The sequence below is a fragment of the Mus musculus genome, chromosome 10 (genome assembly GCF_000001635.26).
Source record: "Mus musculus strain C57BL/6J chromosome 10, GRCm38.p6 C57BL/6J".
Lineage (NCBI taxonomy): Eukaryota > Metazoa > Chordata > Mammalia > Rodentia > Muridae > Mus > Mus musculus.
This window is the reverse complement of record NC_000076.6, coordinates 88,117,328-88,143,391: the sequence shown is the minus strand read 5'-3', so window position 1 is coordinate 88,143,391 and position 26,064 is coordinate 88,117,328. Positions and strand designations below refer to the sequence as shown.

At 40.1% G+C, this 26,064-nt stretch overlaps 1 protein-coding gene and 1 long non-coding RNA gene across 10 annotated transcripts in view; both read left to right on the top strand.

Annotated features, from left to right (window-relative positions):
* Positions 1–26,064, top strand: part of Parpbp (PARP1 binding protein) — a 55,572-nt gene that overhangs the window by 3,578 nt on the left and 25,930 nt on the right. For 6 of the 9 annotated variants that reach the window (XR_003948816.1, NM_029249.2, XM_006514268.4 and 3 more), the window contains 4 exons: positions 3,296–3,526; positions 10,194–10,298; positions 17,065–17,235; positions 18,430–18,584. Coding sequence is in view for 8 of the 9 variants with exons in the window: in NM_029249.2 (NP_083525.1) it covers positions 3,296–3,526; positions 10,194–10,298; positions 17,065–17,235; positions 18,430–18,584 (662 nt within the window). In the remaining variant the exon portion in view is untranslated. Of the gene's footprint in view, positions 1–3,295; positions 3,527–4,573; positions 4,604–10,193; positions 10,299–14,633; positions 15,109–17,064; positions 17,236–18,429; positions 18,585–26,064 lie in introns of those variants that run through there. The other 3 variants (XM_011243597.2, XM_017314131.2, XM_017314132.2) reach the window with 3 other exon arrangements.
* Positions 7,539–8,829, top strand: Gm6653 (predicted gene 6653). The gene has a single exon (NR_169022.1). It is a non-coding gene; the product is annotated as a predicted gene 6653 (long non-coding RNA).

Genomic DNA, 26,064 nt, shown 5'->3' with positions numbered 1-26,064 from the left:
CCTTGGTCATGGTGTCTGTTCACAGCAGTAAAACCCTAACTAAGACACTTGGTATCTCATGAAAGAAATCATAAAGATTAAATCTGTAGCTCTTATGATTAAATATATTCCTACTTAATAATTGTTCCTTTGTTCCCTAAAAAGAAGCCCTAGAGGAGCAGGTATCATTTTTATTCAATGTAAAGTATTTTATGTCTACTTTCAGCCCTGTTGTATGGATTTAGTGTTCTTAAATCTGTTTATGCATCAAAATCATTTGGGAGGTATTAATTAATTAGTTTGTTTGTTTATTCTTCTCTCATATATTACATCCTGACTGCAGTTTCCCCTCCTTCCTCTCCTCTAAGTCCCTCCCTCTCACCTCCCCTCTCCCTAGATCCACTTCTCCTCCTTTCCCTTCATAAAAGAGCAGGCCTCCCAGAGATATCAACCAAACATGATCAAGGCTGGATAAGGCAACCCATTAGGAGGAAGAGGGATTCAAGAGCAGGCAAAAGAATCAGAGACCGCCCCCACCCCCAGTGTTGGGAGTCCCAAAAGAACAACAAGCTACACAATTATATATGCAGAGGACCTAGGTCAGACCCATACAGGCTCCGTAATTGTTGGTTCTATTTCTGTGAGCCCCTATGAACACTGGTTATTTGATTTTGTAGGCTATGTTCTTATGGTGTCTTTGATCCCTCTGGCTCCTAAAATCCTTCCTCCCCGTCTTCTACAGGATTTCATTTTGGGAGGTCTTTAAAATATATTAGTTCATTGGAGCTTGGTGCCCACAGGCCTGTAAATCCAGCTGCTCAGAAAACAGAAAGGTGATTATCAGAAATGAGTTCAAAGCCTGTCTGGACTAAAGAGTGAGCTCAAAACTAGTCCATGCCTTGGGCCTTTGAGGCTCTGCCTCAAAATAACATATAAAAGGGGGCTGGAGAAATCTCAGTGGTAGAGTGCTTCCGTAGCTCATAGGAGGTGCTAGGTTCAATCTCCAGGACTACAAACAAACAACTCAAAGTCGCTGCCATGTCCTAATGGAGTCTTCACTGACCTGCTGGAAACTACCCTGAAGAAAATCTCTACAAAGTGATTCACATATAGGCAGCTGGGGTCCACCTTCCAATAGAGATGGGGAATTGAGTCCATTGAGACCAATGCTTGTTAATTTCTGTTTTGTTGTTGTTATTGGTGGTGGTAGTGTGTGTGTGTGTCCCTTCATTGGGTTTTGCTGGTGCGAAATTATTTATTGCCTATATTTTCGTGGATGTACTTGACCTTGTTGGGTTAGAGTTTTCCTTCTAGTACCTTCTGTAGGGCTAGATTTGTGGATAGATATTTAAATTTGACTTTATCATGGGATGTCTTGTTTTCACCATCCATGGTGATTGAAAGTTTTGCTGGATATATTAGTTGGGCTGGTATCTGTGGTCTTAAGAGTCTGCTGGACATCTGTTCAGGTCCTCTGGCTTTTAGAGTAAGCTTCCTGGACCTTTATAAACATAACCTCCTTTAGGTTAGAATTTTTATTTTTGATTTTGCTTCAAATATTTTCTGGGCCTTTGAAGTGGGATTCATCATCTTCAAGTTCTATTATTTTTAGATTTAGTCTTTTTATGGTGTCCCATGTCTAAGAATAGATGTTTTGTGTCAGGAATCACTTAGATTTAATGTAATGTTTTCTTTGATATATCTGTTTCTTCTGTCCTATCTTTAGTGCCTGAGATTCTCTCTTCTATTCCTTGCAATTCTGTTGGTGATGCTTGCTGGTGTCTAGGCATCTGGGTTTGGGATAATTATTGGTTTAGGTGCCGATTTCTGAGGTTGTCTTTGTTAGATGGATCTTTTCTTTTCTTTTTTCTTTCTTTCTTCTTGTTTCTGTTTCCTCTCTGGTCTTCTGGCTGAAGTGGCTTGTGGTTGACTAGAGGGGTTTTTCCTGAGTTGGCGGCTGGAGTTCTGGTGGCCTGCTGGGGGTCTTGAGGTTCTGGGTGCTGGTGTGGCCTCTAGTGGAGCAGGGGACTTCCACTGGAGGTGTGGGGCAGGATATGGTGATGAGGAGAGAAAGGGGTGTTGGGGATAGCTGGGTGGGTGCTGGGAGAGTGTTGGTAATCTGAAGGTTGGGGGCTTATCTGGGAATCTGGATGCTCAAGTGTCTTCTTGTGGAGGAAGGGTCTCTTAAAGATGCTTTAAGTCTGGATTTCGAATAACATATATGACTGGTTATCATAAAAGATATAAAGATAGAGATGTTTAATAATTCAAACGTTTGTTTTGGATGTATTGTTTTTTGTGTGTTTCTTAAGATTTCATGTCAACTACTTAATTACCTAATTCATCTTTGAATGGGATTACTGTAAAAGTATTAGCAGAAACTGGAAAAAATTAAAACTGTGGAAGGTGGCATATATCCCATTTCACAGACCCACATATGGATACTAAAATATTTCCTTTTCATGCTGAATTGAAAATGAGAAGTTAGAATTTTGAATGAGTTAAGGCTGGTGCCTTTTGGGATTATTAATATCTTACATATTAATGTGGGAAAAGAATGCATTGAATAAGAAGCAAACCTTCAGTGCATCTGCTAAAAATGTGTCATGTGGCTATCCAGAGAGATACTTGAAGGAAAGCTTTTATACTCAGATGAAATCCTGTCGGTAATGGTATTGGATCTCCTATCAGCTACATACTAGTGTAGTTAGATCACAATCTTTTGGTTTCTTTTAGGAAAAAGGAAAAAAAGAAGTAGAAGAGTAAGTTTGCCTGCTTAGTAGCATCTGAATACTCACATAAAAGAGTGTAACTTGCTTTTTAACACATTCATTATAATTTAGTGTATTTAGGACCAGAGAAGAAACAAAAATCTTTGTAGGCTCTTAGTTTTACAGTGATACTTTTACTTCTCTGTAATAATAACAAAATGGAAATAAAGTCATAATAACAATAACCTGAACACTAAGACTGGATTTTAAAGCCAGTACTTGGGATATATTTTGTTATGTGGGAATCCTTCATGGCACTGGGAATGTTAGTAAGAGAGTAAAATCCCTGTAGTTGAGTTTAGTATATTGTGCATGCATCCTGCCTCCACCTCCCAAGTGTTGGGATTAAAGGTGCACTCCGTCATGACCAACCTCATTTATCAATTTTTTATCTGCAAACATGCCTACTTATTTATATTTTATCAAAGTATCAAGGTTTTGTGTTTATTTTAACAGCATGCTGTTGTATTTTTCATATCAGTTAGATAAATGGACATTGAAGCATTAAGCACTCAAATTTACCCTTGTTCTTTTGCACCTTTCAGCACAGAGGAGAATTTACAGTCTGTCTCAGTGATGTCTTACTGACATGGAAGTACTTCTTACACGAGAAACTGAACTTGCCCATTGAAAATATGAAAGTGGTTGAGCACTATGAAGACATTAAGAAAACATATGATGATTTCTTGAAGAACAGTAATACACTAGATCTGATTGATGTTTATAAAAAATGTAGCAGCTTGACCTCTAATTATGAGAATAACATGATTTCCCCTGTAAGTATTCTAAAATTAATTCTACTTTGATCAAATTAAAGTTCAGTTAAATACTTTTATTTTAAACTACAGATAGAGTTACTAGTCTTAATAGTATGGTGGGAGGCAGAGAATACGTCTTTGTTTTCATAGTACAAACAAAAAAGACAAAAGTTGATAATTTTTTTGCTTTTTAAATCATGTTAAAAAATGGAAAATTTGGCTACCCAAAGCCTAGTTTTTACTTGAAAGAAATATTTTTGATAACTTTGTTGGGTTTATGATGTTATTTGATATAAGAACATTTTTCTGTTTTTAATATTTATTTATTTATTTATTTAATGTATGTGAGTACACTGTTGCTTTCTTCAGAAACATCAGAAGGAGGAGTCAGATCCCATTACAGATGGTTGTGAGCCACCATGTGGTTGCTGGGAATTGAACTTATAACCTCTGGAAGAGCAGTCAGTGCTCTTAACCACTGAGCCATCTCTCCAACCCCCTAGAACATTTTTCTTAATAGATAAAAATTTGGCAAAGAAATAAATTCCAAATGTCAGATTTCTTTTGAATTAGATCAAAGATTACCTGTCTACAACTTTTCTTTTTGTTGAATGTTCATGTTTATTAGGTGTGTGTTGTATAAACAATTATTATACTTCTTTTACATGGTTTTATAGCTTCTTCAATAGACATGCCATATATTACTATCACAAACATAACAATATAATATGAGATAGTAGACTTCATTATATAAACATTGAATTTAATAGAAAAACATTTAAAAGCTGTAATATTTCTTAAATGTGTTTATATTAGAATTGATAAACTATTTAAAATCTATTTGTATATGTGCAGGTTTTACTTTTTGAGTGTTGAAAATACTTTAATATTTTCTGTGTGCTAATAAAGTAATAAGTAAATGTTGGTAGTGGTTGAATAATTATATTTGGAATCAGGAATTATTTACTGTATTTTGTGATATACTAAGCTCTTTTTATATGGTTATTAGTAATATCATATAAGTTCATTGTAATAGAAATCTCTGGTATAAAACTATGTTTTAAGAAAGTAGCAGCTTGAACAAAGAATTCTCACCTGAGGAATACCGAATGGCAGAGAAGCACCTGAAAAAATGTTCAACATCCTTAATCATCAGGGAAATGCAAATCAAAACAACCCTGAGATTCCACTTCACTCCAGTCAGAATGGCTAAGATCAAAAACTCAGGTGACAGCAGATGCTGGCGAGGATGTGGAGAAAGGGGAACACTCCTCCATTGTTGGTGGGATTGCAAGCTTGTACAACCACTCTGGAAATCAGTCTGGCGGTTCCTCAGAAAATTGGACATAGTACTACCGGAGGATCCAGCAATACCTCTCCTGGGCATATATCCAGAAGATGTCCCAACCGGTAAGAAGAACACATGCTCCACTATGTTCATAGCAGCCTTGTTTATAATAGCCAGAAGCTGGAAAGAACCCAGATGCCCCTCAACAGAGGAATGGATACAGAAAATGTGGTACATTTACACAATGGAATACTACTCAGCTATTAAAAAAATGAATTTATGAAATTCCTAGGCAAATGGGTGGACCTGGAGGGTATCATCCTGAGTGAAGTAACCCAATCACAAAGGAACTCGCACAATATGTACTCACTGATAAGTGGATATTAGCCCAGAAACTTAGGATACCCAAGATATAAGATACAACTTGCCAAACGCATGAAATTCAAGAGGAACGAAGACCAAAGTGTGGACACTTTACCCTTTCTTAGAAATGGGAACAAAACACCCATAGAAGGAGTTACAGAGACAAAATTTGGAGCTGTGACGAAAGGATGGACCATCTAGTGATTGCCATATGCAGGGATCCATCCCATAATCAGCTTCCAAATGCTGACACCATTGCATACACTAGCAAGATTTCGCTGAAAGGACCCAGATATAGCTCTCTCTTGTGAGACTATGCCGGGGCCTAGCAAACACAGAAGTGGATGATCACAGTCAGCTATTGGATGGGTCTCACGGCCCCTAATGGAGGAGCTAGAGAAATTATCCAAGGAGCTAAAGGGAACTGCAACCCTATAGGTGGAACAACAATATAAACTAACCAGTACCCGGGAGCTTTAGCTGCATATGTATCAAAAGATGGCCTAGTCGGCCATCACTGCAAAGAGAGGCCCATTGGACTTGCAAACTTTATATGCCCCAGTACAGGGGAACGCCAGGGCCAAAAAGGGGGAGTGGGTGGGTAGGGGATTGGGGGGGGTGGGTATGGGGGACCTTTGGGATAGCATTGAAAATGTAAACGAGGAAAATACCTAATTAAAAAAATAAATAAATAAAAAAAAGAAAGTAGCAGCTTATTTTATTGCCTATAGAAGAGCCAGGTGATTCCTACTTAAATGGTCAAAGGTAGCCATTGAAGTTCTAGCATGATAGCAGTATTCATTCGGGAGGCAGTGGGACCAAATGACCAGAGAAAAACAGCTCCTTGCCTCAGTCTGATTGCTTGACGCTTAATTGAGGGCGTGTGGAGAATGCAGTCTTTATTTGGAGTGGTGGTGTGCCAGGGTAAGAGCAAGCACTCTGTCAGTGAGTAGGGAGGGAGAGCAGACCCTGGGCAGCTTGCTGTCTTTACTTCACTGGTACACCACACAGACCTTTGACCTGTTATAACTTCTTCAAGCACACATTCACACGCACTCTCCTCCTCCACATGCAGCCCCTGAAAGGCGGCTTTGGCTTTTGTTTTTTCTTGCCTATAGGGCCGACTTTTGACTAACCCTCCATAGTTAATGTACGGAGCTAACCGAAGGTAAGCACTGAGTTGTAGGAAGGAAAACGAGAAGATGCCCAGAATCTTGGGCACAGCGTTTTCATCCTGTGCTTTTCCTGTTTATGGGGAATGTATTCTCTAACACGTTTCCTTGCTGAGCCAATGGGACATGTAAAGGCTGCTTTTCAGCCTGTCTGTGTGGAAGATTGTCTGCAGATGTCAACATTTCTGTAGAACTCCAAAAATTAAACCGAAGCTGCAAAGTTCATGAAGAAAACTCTCAAATTCTAACAGCTTAAATATCAGGTGTTTTCTTCAAGGATATTTCCACTAACAACAAAATTGTATAGCAAAATATATCTCTGGATTGATTTTTCAAAAGCACATTAAATGTGACCCTAATTAATTTGTGCTGTGTCTTTAAAGTTACTATCAGAGTACTCCAACTTGTTCCGATCTTTATGCTCTTGAATTCATGGCCTTCATAAAAGGTTGCTCTGCTTCTTATATGTTGTAGTTTAACTAATGCAGAGGTTATTGGGAATCAAGATAAAGATGAGGTAGTTCTCGACACATGGCAATTCTCTATCTGGGAGCATACAAGACTTTGGATTCCGACTGGAATCTCAGGGAGAGAGATTTGGGGCAGAGTTGGACCTCACATGAAAAGAACTCCAAGTGTCTGGACTGCAATATTGGAGCCCTATGGCCAGCAGACATGTAGATCTCCGAAGAACTTAGGTACAGATGTGTGGACCCTCTGGGCTAGATCAACAGATGTTGTCTCAGGGCTGATAGGGTTCTGTCTCTCTAGCCAAGGATTAGTCCCATTTTGGTAAGGCTTGGAAGAACACGGAGGCTTCCTTGACCTCGGCAGGTGTCCCGCAGTCTTGTTGCTTTCTTCTAAGGCTGCGCAGTAGCACAGAGACCATGTTACCTTTTATTACTTGTAGAAACCATCATTTCAGAGAGAGAAACAACCCAGCCTGGGATCATGATCATCAGCCAGACAAGGATGAGTCAACTGGCCACACATTATCAACCAAAGAGAGCTTTAGGGAGAATAACACCTAGAATACACAGAAATATTAAGTGCTTACAGAAATTCATGGATAACACACAAGCACAAGACTTGCTAGATCTTACCTAACAACGAAGATTCGCTTGCTGGGCATGCTATGTGATGACGTAAGGATGCTAGAGCACGCGCTCCAACCGTTGGACTACGGGGGTGGGGTGGGGGTGGGTGCGCAGTTTCCTACGTTGAACTCTGGGTAGGAGAGCTCGGTTTTCCTGATGAAGCGATGCTTTAAAAAAATCACACAAGACAGGACTTCCGAGGAAGCTACCCTTAGCTGTAGCCAAAGCCCTGTAGCAGACGCCCTGAACCTCTGTGAACCGAGTGTGGAAGGTGGACTAATGTCTTCACGCCTTTCCCGGGATATCCCTGTTCATGAGACAGAGGTCAGCACCACAGCTGCCTGTAGCCAAAGGAAGCCCATTTCCAGGGCTTCCAAGCAGTTAAGGCCCTGCCAGGACCTCTCAGCTCTTGGGGAAGATACCTCTGAGTCGGCCTCATTGATCCAACGGCCACCGCAGAAGCGACAGTCTCGAAACTCATCCTTACCCAAGGTTCTCCACAAAACCCGCAGGGGAAAGCGAGACCCCAAGAAGCTGGCAGCTGCCATGGAGCGGGTGAGGCAGTGGGAAAGTCGCCTTCTCCAGAACCTTGAGGAAGCCACGCAGCACCAGCTCACGGTTGAAACCGAGAAAAAGGAACCAGTGATCCAGCTCAATACAGATCAGCCAGACGCCACCTCCGAGGGTCACACAGGCCATAGACATTTGCTATTTTGGACACATGACCACTAAATATAAAGCTAGCGTTACTCTTAAATGTTTGTACCACCTACTTTATCAAAAAAAAAAAGTTTGTTCTTTTATTGTAAAAATGTAAAGATCCTTGCCTTCAGCCCCATCCATCCCTCCTGTTTTACCCACCTCTTCTTCAGGCACAAGGACATGCGTGCTGGCTCTTCTCAGAGAGGCAGCTAAAAGCTTGTTGGTAGAGTGGAATCAGCAGTTACTGGGTGAAACTGAGAACTGAGTTGGAAAAACAGTATTGACTAGATGCCAAGGGCACATAAGGTCTAAGATGCTCTAAGAGGCAGGTGAGAAGGTTTATTTTTAAGCTTCAGTTTGGGCGGAAAATATTTCTTCCAGTTTGTGTCAGAATTGAAGGCATTTTTTTGGAGAGTTCCCAACCTTCAGAAAAATCAGGAAATCTACTGCAAATAGATGCAGGCTGGCAGCAGCAGCCATTGGGATAGTTCAATATTTCATCTACCCCAGTTCTGTGTGTGGTAGGAATTTACTGTGTAGGATGTTTTAGCATTTGTATCTGATGAACTTCCCCCTATGTAAGTGGACTATTCAGTTGGCTCATTTTTTTCTTGTAATTACTACTATGTTTTAAAAATACCAGTTATAAAAATGATAAGTCTGTTAACTTTTCAAATAAAACATGAAACTATAAAGAAACATGAAAACTTGTTATGTAATGATATAAAAGCAAATACTTCCAAGTAATTCCTCCTAACTTTTATGAAAAATAATCTGTTTTCATGACAACTTAGAAAAATATGGGGAAGCCGGGCGTGGTGGCGCACGCCTTTAATCCCAGCAACTCAGGAGGCAGAGACAGGCGGATTTCTGAGTTCGAGGCCAGCCTAGTCTACATAGTGAGTTCCAGGACAGCCAGGGCTATACAGAGAAACCCTGTCTCGAAAAAAAAATATGGGGAAGATTTCCCAGTATAGCAGGTGTTTTGACATACAAATTTGTATCCTAACAATCCCAACAGAAAATTTAAAGAACTTAGAGGAAGAGTTACAGGACTTGACATGAAGATGCGAGTAGTTTCCCCAGAAGGGAAATGACCTGAGGGTGTAATGAAATATTTGTCATAACAAATAGTACTGTTAGCGGAAGAGGAACCATAGTCTACTGATGATCTAAGTTCCAGGTTATATTGATGAGAAAAGATATATACATAGACATAATCTGATAAAATTCCTGGACTATCAAATATTATAAAAATCCCTTAGTTATAATTTATTGAATTATATTTAGATATGTTTGCTATTTAAAAACCCATGGAGGGAGTTACAGAGACAAAGTTCGGAGCTGAGACGGAAGAAAAGACCATCCAGATGCTGCCCCATCCAGGGATCCATCCCATATTCCAACCACCAAACCCAGACACTATTGCATATGCCAGCAAGATTTAGCTGACAGGACCCTGATATAGCTATCTCTTGAGAGGCTATGCCAGTGCCTGGCAAATACAGAAGTGGATGCTCACAGTCATCTATTGGATGGAACACAGGGCCCCTAATGAAGGAGCTCGAGAAAGTACCCAAGGAGCTAAAGGGGTCTGCAACCCTATAGGAGGATCAACAATATGAACTAACCAGTACCCCCCAGAACTGTGTCTCTAGTTGCATATGTAGCAGAGGATGGCCTAGTCGGCCATCAATGGGAGGAGAGGCCCTTGGTCATATGCCCCAGTATAGGGGAATGCCGGGGCCAGGAAGCGGGTGGTTTGGGGAGCAGGGCGGGGGGAGGGTATAGTGGACTTTTGGGATAGCATTTGAAATGTAAATGAAGAAACTGTCTAATAAAAAAAATAGATTAAATAAAATGTCCCTTCCCAACCATGGTAATTGTTTATCATTCAGTTTAAAAGGATTTGTGAAAGTATGCAAAAGAATTTATACTTATTTATAACTGTCCACAGATGTCCAGCAATACTTTGCACTGGAACATCTGGGACGATGTGCAGAATTTCATGGAGTATAGGATTCTGTGTCCTGTACTGTTATTATACCATCTCTCGCCTACAGATTCAACTCCGGGATTTTCTGTCTGGCACAGAGTATGCAGTCAGTGACGAAGCTAATCCTCACATGCCAGAGTCACCAGTAAAATGCAGCCAGAATGACGAGCAGGTACCGAGAACACCGTCAGCCAGTTCAAGTAGGATTGAAACAATGTCATGAGTCTGGTCATTCATCAGGGTTATCAGTGAATCTGGTGATTCATCAGGGTTATAAATGGATCTGGTGGTTGTTCTTTTTTTCTTTTTTCATTTTCCCACATTTTTAAATTGTTTAAATCAAGCTGAATTTGCAAGGGATAAAACATTGGGATTGCTAAGAGTATCATTGTAATCTGTGTCCTTATGGTTTGGCCAAGGTAACCAACAGACACTGTGCAAATTCTCGGAGCCAGGGTACGGCTTACGCTTCAGGTTATCCGATTGTTTTCCTAGGTAAACTCACATCTGCTGTCTTGGAGACTATGTTCCATAACTGACGGTGTTCTTACGGCGGTCTATACTGTACACATGACTCAAAATGAGTACCATGTACAGGGTCGTCCAGGAGAGGTTAACCTTTTGCTGACTAGCGTGCCAGGTGCCTCTGACCTCAGCTAACCATGAGCTATGCTTATTAAAGTTTCTGTGTTTAATAGAATCACCGTTGGTGAGAGACCAAGAATGTTGGCAAAGTCAGTAAACTGTTTTGATGTATTTTTGAAATCCTTCTTTCATGGCAGTCTACTCCAGTAAAGTTAGCACATTTGATGAATCCCTCTCTTCGTTTTCAGGGACCATTGCTGAGTCTTCTGAAAGGCTTGTGCTAAACAAATTACACCTTAAAGAACAGATCCCATCGTCGCCTCTGACTAAGTGCTTACGTTCTTCCTGGATTTACTAATGCACTTTAAAAATTTTTTTTCTCCTTTTTCTTTTTCTGTCTTATTTAAAGATTACCAAACTCCTGTGCCATGTGTATGCCTGAAATTCTTCAGCATGCATTTTTGGGAAAAAACAAAAAGGATAAGCACAATGTCTAATGTCTCCGTGTGTTCCTAAAATAGTCATGTGGCTCTGTTGATGGTTTAATCTTTAAGGACTCCCTAATTTTTTTTCTTCCTTTGTCTACTTAATGCTCTGCTGTTCTTTAACCTGTCCCTGCGTTTGTTGTATCTCTCATAAAAAGTTGTGAGATTTAGTGTTAATATTTTCTAAGAAATAACTTCATGACCTATATGGGATATTTCACTTTAGGAATATTTCATATTAGGAAATAGGAATTCAGCTTGTCCTGAACTGGCAAATCCCTGTAATATAAAACTTAGTTTCCACTTTGCAGTTATCAACAAAGACCTGTGAGAAGGTCCTGTGACACCACGTTAACAATCCTGCTTCCCAGCAACCTTTTACTTAATGGACTTTTTAATGCATGCAGTTATGACCCTTGTCTGAATCAGTTGTTTTTCTGGCATTTGTAGAACCGTGAGTTTTTGATTTGTAATGTCTTCATTAATTACCTTTAGTCACCAAAGGTTTATCTTGTCTAATGGGGTAAATACAGTTTGTGAAGGTCATTGCCTAAACCTCTTTACCAATGTAGGAGCTGGTGTGATAGAGCTATACTAGAGATAAATTGGATAAATACTTTTTCTAATTGTCTTTGTTTGTTCACCCAGTGCTAAGAGTTGCTGTACTTTTAGTGCTAAAATAGAGGGAGCCCGGTTAAAGTACCCTAGTGTCCTTTTTCATGTGCCCTAGTAGACTTTTTTTGAGTAATTTCTTGTTTCTGGTATAGAAAAAATATCAGTCCTACTTTCTGCCCAGAATACCAGGTTCTTTGTAATGATTTTATAACTATTTACTCTTGTTGAAAATTATTTTTTTAAATTTGTTTTCTATTTGTTTTGTTCTTGTCCTGAATATTTACAAATGCTAATCAAACATTTTCTTACTTAATGAGTGTGTTCCTGTATATCAAGTGAGCACCAAGTAATGTCTTATTGATCTTGTCTCTGATATTTCTCTTATAGACTCTGTTTGTGTGTATGTGAGGTTTGATGGCCAGCATTATACCGATGTCAGTAGCACAGTGTCTCTGTTCTCCCTTAAGTATGCTGTAAGGAGGACATAGTAATTGTTATGCTCTTTCTAGAAAAAGGACTGACTTGTGTGTGAACTGATGAAAGCTCTTAAATAGAGAACGCAGTGTCCTAAAGCCCAGCTGCAGCAAAGGGTTAAGTGGCTAGGAGGGATGCGCTTCCACTAGGCTTCCGTATACTCTTTTATTTTAAAAACACAGACACTTGAGGTAGAGCTAAGTGGTAAATGTGTGGAACCTGTGTCTGGCTCTGGGTTTCAGATCCTGGACTCCATTCCAAACACAAAAACAAAACAAAGACAAAACATACATACACACACAAAAACACAAAAAACCACTCCATCAAAAAACAGTACTTTCTTTCTTGAGTTATATTTTCTTTTTCTATTTTGTTTTAAGTCAAACTATATATGACTTATTAAATCTATTTTCTATAATCATGAAAGTTGAGGCTGAACATAAGCAGTTATTAACAGCATTCAGCTTTCATCTTCCCTTTAGTGTGAAAAAGTTAGAAAGCATCTATAAAGTTCGATGAAGGCTCCGGTTAACGTCTGAGCAGGTAGCTGAGTGAGGCCCAACTGTTCCACAGTAAGCATGCTTCCTAACTTCTTAGACTGACCCTGACTTTGAGGAAAGGAACCAAAATGGCAGACTAACCAGTCCGAAGACGACAATGTAGAGAAGAGCCCACTGTCCTAAGGAGGAACACCATCTCTGACACACTACCAAAGCCAGTTTTAGGGATCAGGTCCTGACAGGTGTCTGCTTTTAAGGGTGCGCTACTGAGGGAAGGTGGAAGAAAACACAGATATTCTTGCACCACAAGGAGTTTGTGTCAAGCAACAGTCAGGTGTCAGTACTCGCAGGAAGGAGATGCTCTTCTGCACATCAGTCTAGCTTTGGAAAGTTTCTCTTCGGAGCATTGCCACAACAGTAAAGGGTGCTGTATGCTTGCACATAGCTTAAAACAACACACACTCGCACACACATTTGCACACGCACTTGCACACGCACATGGGCACACTCGTTCATGCGCATATACCCCCACATTAAAAAGAGATTTTTTTAAAAAAATAAAACTTGATGTGGAAAATACCTTTTAATACTACAGCCAAAAAAAGTAGAGTCTTAAAATGCGCACCCTTCACTCGGCATCTCCAGCAGCCTTTAGCTGGCCGTGCCTTCTCTGTTCTGGCATGTCCTGTCCTGCAGAGCAGTTCCCAGTCTTGCTGACATTGGCTTCCCCCTTTTCACGCTGGGTACCTGTCTCCTTTCTAGGTACCTTTATAAGGCTTGTGCCTGACTTAGCAGGTGCCTTTAGAAATCAGCATATTTAAGGTTCAAAGAGACTTTTGGGGATGCAGTCTTGCAAAGGTATATTCTGATCATCAGAAACATTTACTAATGGCACACCAAAATCTTCACAGGGAGCAATAAGATGAATTTAAGAAATACTCTTTATTTTATGTTACCCTACTTTGCCCCCCCTAAAGTGTTAAACTATTGCTTTAGAAATTCTTTGAAGTAACAAAGTGGAATATACGAAAAGGCTTCCTGCCAGGTCTTTAAGCAAATAAAAAAAATTCTTTTTTTTTTTATTACGTATTTTCCTCAATTACATTTCCAATGCTATCCCAAAAGTCTCCCACACCCTCGCCCCCCCCCCCCAACTCCCCTACCCACCCATTCCCATTTTTTGGCCCTGGCGTTCCCCTGTACTGGGGCATATAAAGTTTGCCTGTCCAGTGGGCCTCTCTTTCCAATGATGGCCAACTAGGCCATCTTCTGATACATATGCAGCTAGAGTCAAGAGCTCCGGGGTACTGGTTAGTTCATAATGTTGCACCTACAGGGTTGCAGATCTCTTTAGCTCCTTGTATACTTTCTCTAGCTCCTCCATTGGGGGCCCTGGCCCTGTGATCCATCCAATAGTTGACTGTGAGCATCCCCTTCTGTGTTTGCTAGGCCCTGGACTAGTCTCACAAGGGACAGCTATATCACGGTCCTTGCAACAAACGCTTGCTAGTGTATGCAATGGTGTCATCGTTTGGAGGCTAATTATGGGGTGGATCCCTGAATATGGCAGTCTCTTGATGGTCCATCCTTTTGTCTCAGCTCCAAACTTTGTCTCTGTAACTCCTTCCATGGGTGATTGTTTCCAATTCTAAGAAGGGGCAAAGTGTCTACACTTTGGTCTTCGTTCTTCTTCAGTTTCATATGTTTTGCAAATTGTACCTTATATCTTACTATATTAAGTTTCTGGGCTAATATCCACTTATCAGTGAGTACATATTATTTGAGTTCTTTTGTGATTGTGTTACCTCAAAAAATTCTTAATCTACTAAATGTTTTCTTATTACACAGAAGCATTTACCTGCTAGCCAGGAACATCTTTAGCAAGGAAGGCAAGTAAAACTTTTTGTTTAAAAATCCTGACCTCAAATTAAGGTTGGGTATTTGCATTTTAGTAGGAGTTAAAGGAGACTATGGGGCAAAATCAATTTACTAAGCAAATAGAACATCTCATCTTTGATGTCTTGATAAAGCTCTAGTCTTGTGGAATTTTTCAAATTAGGTCCTTGCTGCTGGATGTCATAACTGTGTTTAAGGACTGCTTCTCCAAGGAGCCTCTTAAAAACACACTTGCACATATAAGAGCCCAGAAACCATAACTGCCATGTTATCTGACCATAATGAGAGGGATGCAGGTCCAGCTGTGAGGACTCCAAGATGCTTTCCCAGCAGCATAGATGAGAGAAATGGAATTTGTAAGCCGTAAAGAGCAAGTTGTAGGTATGGAAGCTTAAAGTTTGGCTTCGAACACACATGCATACACACACACACACACACACACACACACACACACGCGCGCGCGCGCGCGGGGGCACGCACACGTGTGCATAGAGGCACTCCTGTTCCTTGCAAAGAGACACTTCTCTGACTTAGGCTGAGACTTAGGCCGAAAGCAGCACTAATCTATGCATACAAACACAAATATTTAGAAGGTGGTTTGACAGTATGACACCATATGTGTTTAGTAAAATGACAGCAATAGATCTTTTCTCACTTCTGTCAGCCTTACAACCTCCCTCGTCACAGGCTTTTGACCAGGTTTGTAGTATTAGGAATGAATTCCATTCTGTAATATGAGTCTCAAATCCAGTCAGAAAGTGTCTGGTTATAGCCATAACAAAAACCAGCACTATTGTTCCTGTGGGTACATGTTTCCTAGCATGTCCATTTGGTAGCATGTACACTGCTAGGTAAAACAATTGGCAACCTTTCCCTACCAGTAGCCTGCACAGTACCTTCTGGAACTATGCAAGAACTAGTGAGTAGTCTTGCTCTAGTTTGAAGTAAAATGTGTTGTGTCTTCAGTAATACTGTCTGATTCTCTATTTCTGGTAGGCAACCAGGAGCAGTGATGGCAGCCTGTATTGTTTTGAGGGTTTGAGAGTCTCCTTGGCCAAAAACCTGTAGGGAGGTATTCTGCCATTTACACTGAGCTAAGAAAACCTAGATAAAGAAAATACTTTCCTTAAGTTTGGAGAGGATACATTATGGGGCTTCAGATTTCTGATGTTATTGGAACATTTGTGAATTTCTTGTTTTGACCGTGACTTGAGTTCAGCATTTGTAAATCCAATATCTGAAGGGATGGGCTAGATTTCAAGTATACATTATGACAATTGGAACTAGAAACAAGTGATTCCAGAGCCATAGGTGGTAGTCATAGTTGAAAGGAAAAGAACACAAAGAGAGTCCATAAGAGTTTAATGTTGCTGTGATCTAGTTGTCTTGCCTTCCTTCCTTCCTTTTCTTGATTATGCTTTGGTGTCAAATCTAACTTCACTGCCCAATGCTCAGATTTAAGGATTTTCTCCTATGCTTTGTTCTAAAAGCTGTATAGCTATATTGTAAATTTAGGTTTATGATCCATTTGAGCTAATGTACATAAAAGGTGTGAGCTTTGGGTTGAGGTTCATGTGCTGCCACATGAAAGTGGAGATCTGTTGGCCCAGTCCCAGTAATGATACTTTGGCAGTTTTGTACTTTTGTTGCTGTGTCTTTGTCTATCTGCTTTTGGATTCTTTTCAAATTCTGCTGACCTGTGTATCTGTCTTTTTGTATACACTTTTCTATCTTGATCATTATAATTCTGCAGAAACTCTTAAGATTATTTCATATACTTAATATCTTTTTATATGACTTACATAATTCTTGGTAAATTTGTTAATGCTCCCAGAAGTCAGTTAATATCAATACTCACTAAATTTCATTGTTTTCTAAACATTTATTTCATTCATTTTGATATTTGGTTATTTCATTATGTCAAAGTCATTATCTAATAGCTCTCAAAAACTTAAGCATTTAACTGTAGCTCTGTGCCTGGCATCACAATAGGATGTAGACTTGGGTCCAGTGGCAAGATGGCTCCTGCTGTAAGGTTCTAAGACTGTGTCCTTGGCTATTATTTCCTGGCAGGCTTATACAGGGAAAGAGGGTGAAATCTCACCAGAAAGGCCTTGTTGCGAGGTATCCTTTTATATCACTTTGTAAGGGTCAGTTTCCAGTAGCCACTGTAGTTAGTATTTGCTTGTTATTAAGTTCAGTCAGTAAGAAAGAACATATTAACTGTCCAATTTGTTTCCAGTTTGTCTAGCTGTTCCTTTTGCCTAAAGAATGGGATGCAGTGTTGTGATTACATGAGTCTATATGCTGTTTCTGCATATATATCTAAGAAAAAGGTCTAGAACAACTGCAATAAAGAAATAACGAATACTTTTCTGTACAGGTACGGGTATTGGTAAAGAAAATTTTCTTTTCATATTTGAGCCTGCTAGTGAATTCAAAGAATGACCTGGCTTTGGCTTCCATTCTCAACATCCCTGATCGAGGACTGGGGAGAGAGGCCTTCACCAACTTGAAGCATGCTGCTCGAGAGAAACAGTTGTCTATGTTTCTGGTATGGATGCTTGCATTTTCAGGGCTTGCATTATAATGAAACAATTTTTAAGTAGTTTGTTTATGTTTTATCTTCGTATTTGAAAAGCCATTGAGTTTTAATTTTTCCTGTGTCTTCCAAGGTTAGCAGGTAAGAATTTCTGTTAAGCAGTATTTCTTACAACAATATATTCCTTAGGCCATTACCCCTAATAAATAAATGTACCAGTTTTCTCCTCTTCTCTCTTATTTTCTCCTTCCTTCTTTCCTATCTTTTCTTTACCATGAGGGGTTGGCTATGTGGCCCAAGGTGATCACAAATTCTCAATCTCCTTGTCCATATTTCACAAATGCTGGGTTATAAACATGCATTACTGTGCCTGGCTTTGATAGATTCTTCTTGAATAAGTATTTCTAAGGGCAAAAATCGTCAGACATGGCATATGTGATGTTTGTTTACATGATACATATCTGTATATGAGGAACTCTGAGAAGTCCTTCAGTGAAGTAACATGTCTTATGAACCTTGGTACTTCATCTGTGATTCCCCAAGCTGTTTGACCATACAGTGTCTCCACAAGTCACTGATATTCTATAATGTGCTTAAAGGATAATTTGGAAGATACTGTTTTTGGAACATCTCATCTTTTTGATGGAGATGTTCTTCAGTTAGCTATCACATACACATTTTTGTCAATGTAAAGACAGTACTTTCAGCTGTTTATCCTGGGATGTGAAAGCTTGCTGGAATCTAGTGGTTATCTGGTACAAATCTATTTTCATATCAAAGGTAAAATAGAGGTTTGGTTCCATTGGAAACAATGGAGTAGTTGACATTGAAAATGAATTTCTTCTCAGTAATGATTTCAGTAGTTAGTTATCCGTATAAATGAAGCTATATTCTTGAACAAAATCTGCACAGTCAAAGGTCTGCTCTTACTACGAACACATTCCTTCATCCTTGCTTCGACATCTGACTTGACATATCAGTTTCATCCCAGCTACTAGCTGTCGGTCTCACCCTGTGTCCTGTGGGGTCCACATGACACTTGCTCCTGAGATTAGCTGCTCCTTAGCGTGTGACATGGCCCATGAAGTGTGCTTCATTGACTCTGCATCCCTAGGATTACATAAGTGTACCCAGCTTCAAGATCTCTGTTGTAGTTTAACCTTCAACATCTTTACAGGGTGCTAAGTGGTCCATTTTCCTTCACAGATGGCCACGTCATTTATCAGGACATTGGAACTTGGAGGAAAAGGATATGCGCCGTCACCATCAGATCCTCTGTGGGCGCATGTAAAAGGCCTGTCGGAGTTTATTAATTTCATTGACAAGCTAGATGAAATTCTTGGAAAGATACCAAATCCAAGGTAACAATTTAGAAATCATAAATGTTTGCTGTTAATCTATCTTTAAAACTTCACAGATTCAGAGGTAGGAATGAAGGTAATACTGAAATCACCAAGCATCAGACCAAAGCACAGGTAGAAGAAATAAAGTACCAAAATGAAGAAATCATAACTACATGACCGTCCTTGAAATAGCTGTCTTGTGTGTATGAAAACCAAAGATATATTCAAATTGAGTTTGTTTAGTTAAGATAGTTATTATTTATTGTTATCTGGAAGAAACAGTTTTTTTTTTTCAGAACTGGAAATGATCAAGTTAGTTTTTAAGAAGTGTTTTACTTAGCAATAAAGGAAACACCAAGAATGAGAAAGAAAATTGAAAAGTGAATGAATTCCATATTCTGGTTCTTGCTATTTTTCTTTTTTTTTTTTTTTTTTAAAGATTTATTTATTTATTATATGTATAATACACCTTAGCTGTCTTCAGACACACCAGAAGAGGGAGTCAGATCTTGTTACGGATGGTTGTGAGCCACCATGTGGTTGCTGGGATTTGAACTCTGGACCTTCGGAAGAGCAGTCGGGTGCTCTTACCCACTGAGCCATCTCACCAGCCCCTTGCTATTTTTCATCTTACATCTGTACATCTTTGGTTTATCTAGGATTTTTTTATGTGACATTAGAGATGAACATGCTTTTTTGTTTGTTTGTTTTTTTAATTAGGTATTTTCCTCATTTACATTTCCAATACTATCCCAAAAGTCCCCCATACCCTCCCCCCCGACTCCCCTACCCACCCACTCCCACTTTTTTGGCCCTGGTGTTCCCCTGTACTGGGGCATATAAAGTTTATAAGTCCAATGGGCCTCTCTTTCCAGTGACAGCCGACTAGGCCATCTTTTGATACACATGCAGCTAGAGATGAACATGCTTTTTAAATCAGGAAAATGTGCATTTATAATAACGGTATGTTAGAGTCATTTTGGGGGACTGGAGTAGCTTGTACCTATTAGCTATTGTGGATTGCTGTCATTCTGATTGGTGAGCCACAGCATTGTTCAAATAAAAGTAGCTGATGCTTACTGAACACTGTGCATTGCTTTAAACCCTTTTCTATAGCTAATCCCTTGGTCAGTATACAGCCTCACCTGGTGGATACCGTTAGCGTTGTCAGTTCAGAGATGAAAGCTGCAGTGTGGGGATGAAGCAGTGTGCCCTGGATTGTGCTGTTGTTGAGTGGCAGAGCTTAGACTTGAGTTTATCAGTTCAGTTCCTGATACACATCCTTTGATCTCCTCCTGAGGGGTTTGTTTCCACTTTATCCCACGTTATTCATTAGAACTTCCATATTTGTTTTCTTTTTTTTGGTTAACGTATGTGTGTACCTTTATGGGTGCGGGGGGGGGGGTACATATGTGCCATGATGTGGAACTGGGGGTCAGAGGACAGTCTGTAAGATTCAGTTCTTCCTACCATGTGGATCCAGGGATTGAGCTCAGGTTGTCCAGCTTAGCAGCAAGTACCTTTACCCACTGAGCCATCTTGCTAGCCCCCAATTCCACATTTTTAAGGGTTTTGTTCTGAATTGCATTGTATCTTATGTGGGTATCTATCACATAAGGGCAGGAAGGTGGCTGGTTGTATTGTATCTATACTCAGGAAGTAGAGAGTAAAAGAAAATGAAGCCAGTGTATAAGGCTGCAAGATCCACCCAAGTGGACCACTTCCTCAGAGAGGTTTTGCACCCTTCCCAAACAACTCTCCCAGGTGGGCACCCACTGTTCCATTGAGTCCAAGGGAGATACTCTGCATTCAAAACATCCTTTTCTTTGGATCTCTTTCCTGTTCACTTTTCATCAATTACTTATCAAGCTTGACAGATTTAATATTTGTCCTCCCATGGGTCCATCCCCTGCCCTGCAGACATTCCTTCTGCAGTCTCCTTTAGTGTTCACTGCCTACCTTCGCCTGCCGGGCCTTCTTGAGAGAAGAGGAACTAGACTAGAGAGCTTCCTCAGCCCCTTTGGAATCTTCTTTGCCTCTGCCCTGCTCCCGGACCTCACAGTTTTACTTTCTATTGGTAAGCTTTACTTTGCTCATGTGGCTTCTTAAGAGCAAACACATGGACAAGTGACATGGCTCAGCAGGTAAAGGCACTTGCTGCCAAAGCCTGATGACTTACTTGATTCCTGCAACTTACAGTGGAACGAGAAACTCAACTCCTGAATGTTGTCCTCTGCCTGCTGCGTGAGTGACATGCCTGCTCGGCACCCCCTCCCCCAACCCTGGCAGTAAGAACAACAAAGGAATAAGACTATGCAAAAGCAAACAGGAAACCAACACCTTCATCCTCACATTTGATTTGATATGGTCTTATCATATCTTTGTAAGATTATTAACCATATTTAGCTTCAGTTGGATGTACTGACTCACACATGGTCCAAGCACCTGGGAGGCTGAGACAGGAAAACTGCCTTGGGCTCCAGTGTGAGACTTTCCCTTAAGGGTGAACAACAACAGCAACAAACAACAACCACAACAAAGCAAGAAGAAGAGTATTCCGTTTTTCTCTGCTGTCTAGACGGTGCTTGTTTATCTAAGGATTTTTTTGGTTAGAGTTTCCTTTTGTCCTGTTCAGTCTAGGACTCCCAGAAGGGATGGTGATTCAAACCTGTATTTTCCTACTTAAAAGTGAGGCCCTGGAAAGCTGACCAGTAGTGGCTTAATGCATAGTGGGCTTAATGACAACTTGGTGACCAGTCGGCCCTGTGGTTAGGGACTTAACTCTGCAGATGTCAGATAACCGGGCATCATTTCTTTGACTCTTTCCAAATGTTTCCGCAGACCCATCAGTTAGTCTCTGAAAGCTGCAATTGAGGCTTGTGATGGACCTGCAGACACTGAGCTCCAAGTTCACTGTGAAGATTTTATTCCCGTTATTTTCCCTTGCTGTCCCGGATTGGGTCTTGCCTTGCTTACTCTTTGGGTGTCTCTGCCTTCCATGTCACGGTGGAAGAGGCACACTGGCTTTACTGCTGAGAGTGAGAGAGGATCTAGGGTACCAGTGTCCCACATGCACGCTCAGGTCTTCAGCACCCCTTGCTACAGGGTCTTCAGGCACTGGTGGTTCTTGAACAGTGACCTGCATTTATCGTGTGTGTGTGTGTGTGTGTGTGTGTGTGTGTGTATGTATGTATGTATGTATGTATGTATGTATGTATATATATTTTTTTTTTTCTGGGTAGTTGATGTAATGACTCTACTATTACTAGTATTGTCTTCTATTTTCTTTTTCTGAATGTATTTAAAAATCTGGCTTGTTCTTTTTTTTTGACTTCAGTAAGGTTTAGGGAGGAAGCAAGATAAATGCATACATTCAGTCTAATAAATCAGTTAAAATTCTTGTGGACTGTATGGTTGGGAAAATAGACCAAATGGTTAGAAATGCATTTCTTTTATAGGCAACCTTGTATGAGATAATATATTTCTTCAGTTTAGCAGCCATTTATTTAAAGCATTCATGAATAATTACCCCATTTTCTGGGGAAGACACTAAAGAAGTGGGTATCTAAATAATGTCTTCAAGTGGGAGTCTACTTAGACAATTTTGTTTTCTTCTTTTTAAACAGTATGTTAATCTTATAATTCAAAATAGCAAGATTACTAATGACTAGGTGGAAAAGATACAGTGAGAAGGACCTACTTGGCCTGCTTTGTTGGTGCTTGATGAGGATGTCAGGAAAGCATGCCTAGACAAAGGTCGCAATTGAGCTTAATCTAAAGGATAAACTTGCAGTGAGCCAGATGTGGGGAAGCCGCTAGCTGAGTGAACGTTTACTCTATAGTTACGCATTTCATCTTACACTTTTATTCTTTTTCTTGATTTGGACTTTATCCATCGTCTATCAGGATAGTAAGAAAACCTCAGCCAGCTTCTGTTCCCGTTCCTTCTGCATCTTTTTGCTCAGACTCATGAAAAGTGCTCTTCTTTATTTCCCCTTCTCTGTTGGCAGGCTTGACTCATTTCTTCCTGGGCAGCAAGTGTAAGAGTTTGTTGGTTGCCTTCACTGTCAGCACTGGACTGTACCGGCCATTGCAGTCTCTGGCACAGAGTAGAGCACAGTTCCTGTGTACTCTGCAGTGTCTCACACTTCTCTCCTTCCTACCCTTCTGTCAGTGCTCTTCCGGGATCTGGCCTTGGTTACCATCGGGAGGGTTTGACTCCTCATGTTTGGTCACTTGTTCGAGCGTCTTCTCATAGCTCCTGTGGCTCCAGCTACCCAAGTTTAAGTCTTACACATCTCTAAGTCTGCCTTAACTTGACTCTTACTTATTTGTTTGTTTATTTATATTTATTTATTTTTACCATGTTTGCATCTCATGACTCTATCCCTGTAGCTACAGCAGGTCGGGGTTTTGCTGTCCTGTTGAGTCCCATCCTTTTTTCTCTGGGCCTTTTCCCTGTCTGAGTTGCTCATCCTGCCTCCGGTTCTATACTGCGCAGTCCTCTTAGTGCACTGAGGTCAGGCAGACTGATCTTTCTGAATGGTTTTGATAGTTCAGGATTCCATACTAGGCACAGGAGAGACCTCAGGAACTGTGGTCAGCATGTACAGTGTGTATAATCTAACTCCCACCTCTCACTCTGGTTTCCGTCTCCTCTTGGTTCCTTCACCTTACAACTTAAGACATAAAGATAGACTTAATTCTTGTATCAGAGGGTAAGTTTGTGCTTGCCTTATAAAGGAAGCAGTATATGGTCTTTTATTCCAAGGAAGAATGAAGATGTGTAGATAGGATGTGTGTGTGTGGGGGGGTGCAGAGAAGAAAATGCCATTGGACAATCATTGTCCTCTGCCCACTCTTCATGGAGTCATTTTAGCTAAGCTGGCTGCATTTCTGAACTTTGCCAGTAGATGCCACCAGAAAATGCATGCTATACTTTTACCTGAAAAATGCCTTGGAAGCTCCAGTTTATATAAATTAATTAGGTTCTATTGTTAAGAATTTAAAAATGTACTTTTGGCTTACCACACAGCTTTTTAATGAATACCTATGTTATATATTAGGCTAAATATGTGGTTACAGAATATTAATTTGGATGCAAATTACCTGTCTCATGTATTGTTAATTATTGTTTTGTTTGAAAATACTTCAGAAGAGTTTTTATACTACTTAATGCACCTTTAATCATATTCAATTTTAAAAAACTATTAAAGCAAATAGTTATCAAATTCTTGAATACATAATGGCAGAGCCAGACACACTGTATTCAGTAAAATGCCGAGTAATAACGTAGCTGAAATGTTTGTTCTAGTATTACCTAGGATTTCTGCCAGCCACTTTCCTTTTGAACTGTTGTTTTCATTGCCAGTCTCTGTGTGTTTGCTGCCGGGGATTGTAGTGTGGTGGGGTTGGGAGCTACGGTGTAATTCTCTGATCTAATTCTCCTTTGGATGTTTATTTTAAATTAGCAAGAAGGTATGTTTGGGGAATAAGTCATTCTTCCTTTTACTCTCCACTCATGTGCCCTCTATCCCTTGTCTCATTCTGCTCCCTCAAAAACTTTTGGTGATGGTGTAAAGCCAGCAGAGCCCAGAATGCCTTGACGATTGCGTCCAAGACTTCTGTAGCTTCCAGGTTCTAAAAGCAGCAGCGTGAATGAAGCTACTAGATTACCAATCGACACAAGAGAGTCTAATGGCTGCTTTGTTAGGAAATGTATGAATCAGTCACAGTAGCAGTGTTTAGAATGTTTGCTAGTGACCAACATCTTAACCTTGGCAAGTAGTTGAACTATAAGTCTGGCCAATCTTTTCCTAGAAACAGTTCCGGCAATGAATTACACCATTTTGAGAATTCAGCAATTTTGTTCTTATAGAAGGAATGGGGTAAAATAAATGATAACGTTCTTCCTAAGATGTGAAAATTTTTATTTTTATGATTTACAACTAAGACATTCTTTCATCTTTAATTATCCTTTGAATCTCTATCAATTTTTTAATTAGATATTTTCTTTATTTACATTTCAAATGTTATCCCCTTTCCTAGTTTCTCCTCGTAAAATCCCCCCCCCCCCCCCCCCACAATTCACCCACTACTGCTTCCTGGCCCAGGCATTCCCCGATACTGGGGCATAAAACCTTCACAGGACCAAGGACCTCTCCTCCCATTGATGACTGACTAGGCCATCCTCTGCTACATATGCAGCTAGAGTCCCTCTGTGTGTTTTCTTTGATTGGTGGTTTAGTCCCAGGGAGTTCTGGGGTTACTGGTTAGTTCATATTGTTGTTCCTCCTAGGGGGCTGCAAATCCCTTCAGCTCCTTGGGTACTTTCTCTAGCTCCTTTATTGGGGACCCTGTGCTCTGTCTAATGGATGACTGTGAGCATCCACTTCTGTATTAGTCAGGCACTGGCAGAGCCTCTCAGGAGACAGCTATATCAGGCTCCTGTCAGTAAGTTCTTGTTGGCATCTGCAATAGTGTCTGGGTGTGGTGGTTGTTTATGGGATGGATCCCCAGGTGGGGCAGTTTTTGGATGGTCGTTCCTTCAGTCTCTGCTCCGAACTTTGTAACTCTTTCCATGGGTATTTTGTTCCCCCTTCTAAGAAGGATCCAAGTATCCACATTTTGTTCTTCCTTCTTGAGTTTCATGTGTTTTGCTCAAAATTTTTGTTAGTTTATTTGTAGCTTTAACAAACATGTATAATTAATTGACCTAGCTACTTCAATAAAAGGGATACACTTACCACTTGGAAGACCATTTTTAATTTTTCCCAGGCTAGTAACCTCACCCAGCATTACCTTAATTGGCAGAAGTTCTGTGAATTGTAGCTACTGTGCTAAAATTGCCCATTAGTATTTGCATTATTACTTACAGGGCTCCGTAACATGAGGAATCATGTAGGTACAATATGAATAGCATTTCACGACTATAAGAACAAGTCTAGTGTAGTTAGGGGAAAACAAACCAGAACCAGAATTACACAAACATTATTGACAAGACTTCAGAACTTATAACTATAAAACATTTAGTTTAAAATGTTGATACAATACATACAATAGCTATATATGCATATAGTGTATTCTATAGTAGTCATCCTTAATGGCTCTACATTATGATCAACTAATACTAGTTTTTTTCAAAAGGACTGATTGCACATTTATCAATTCTTGTATATTAATAGTTAACCACCACATCATTAACATACATAAACATGCATCATGTAAAGAAAAATAAATTGCTGTCCCTTAGGCATAGTAGTAGCAGCTTGTCACTACCAAGCAACATCATTCGCATCATTGAACTCTGTAAACCATGACTTTTATATTCATCCTGAGTGATAGAATGACTTAAGAGCATGTATCATATACTGTAAATAATTTTTACAAATAAATGAAACCAAAGTACTTTATAGAATTTCCTACCAAAGCTCTTTTAGAAGAGTAGTTCCCAGGAAAAACAGAAAGTGCCAAGGTGCTAACTTTGGATTCATTTTGG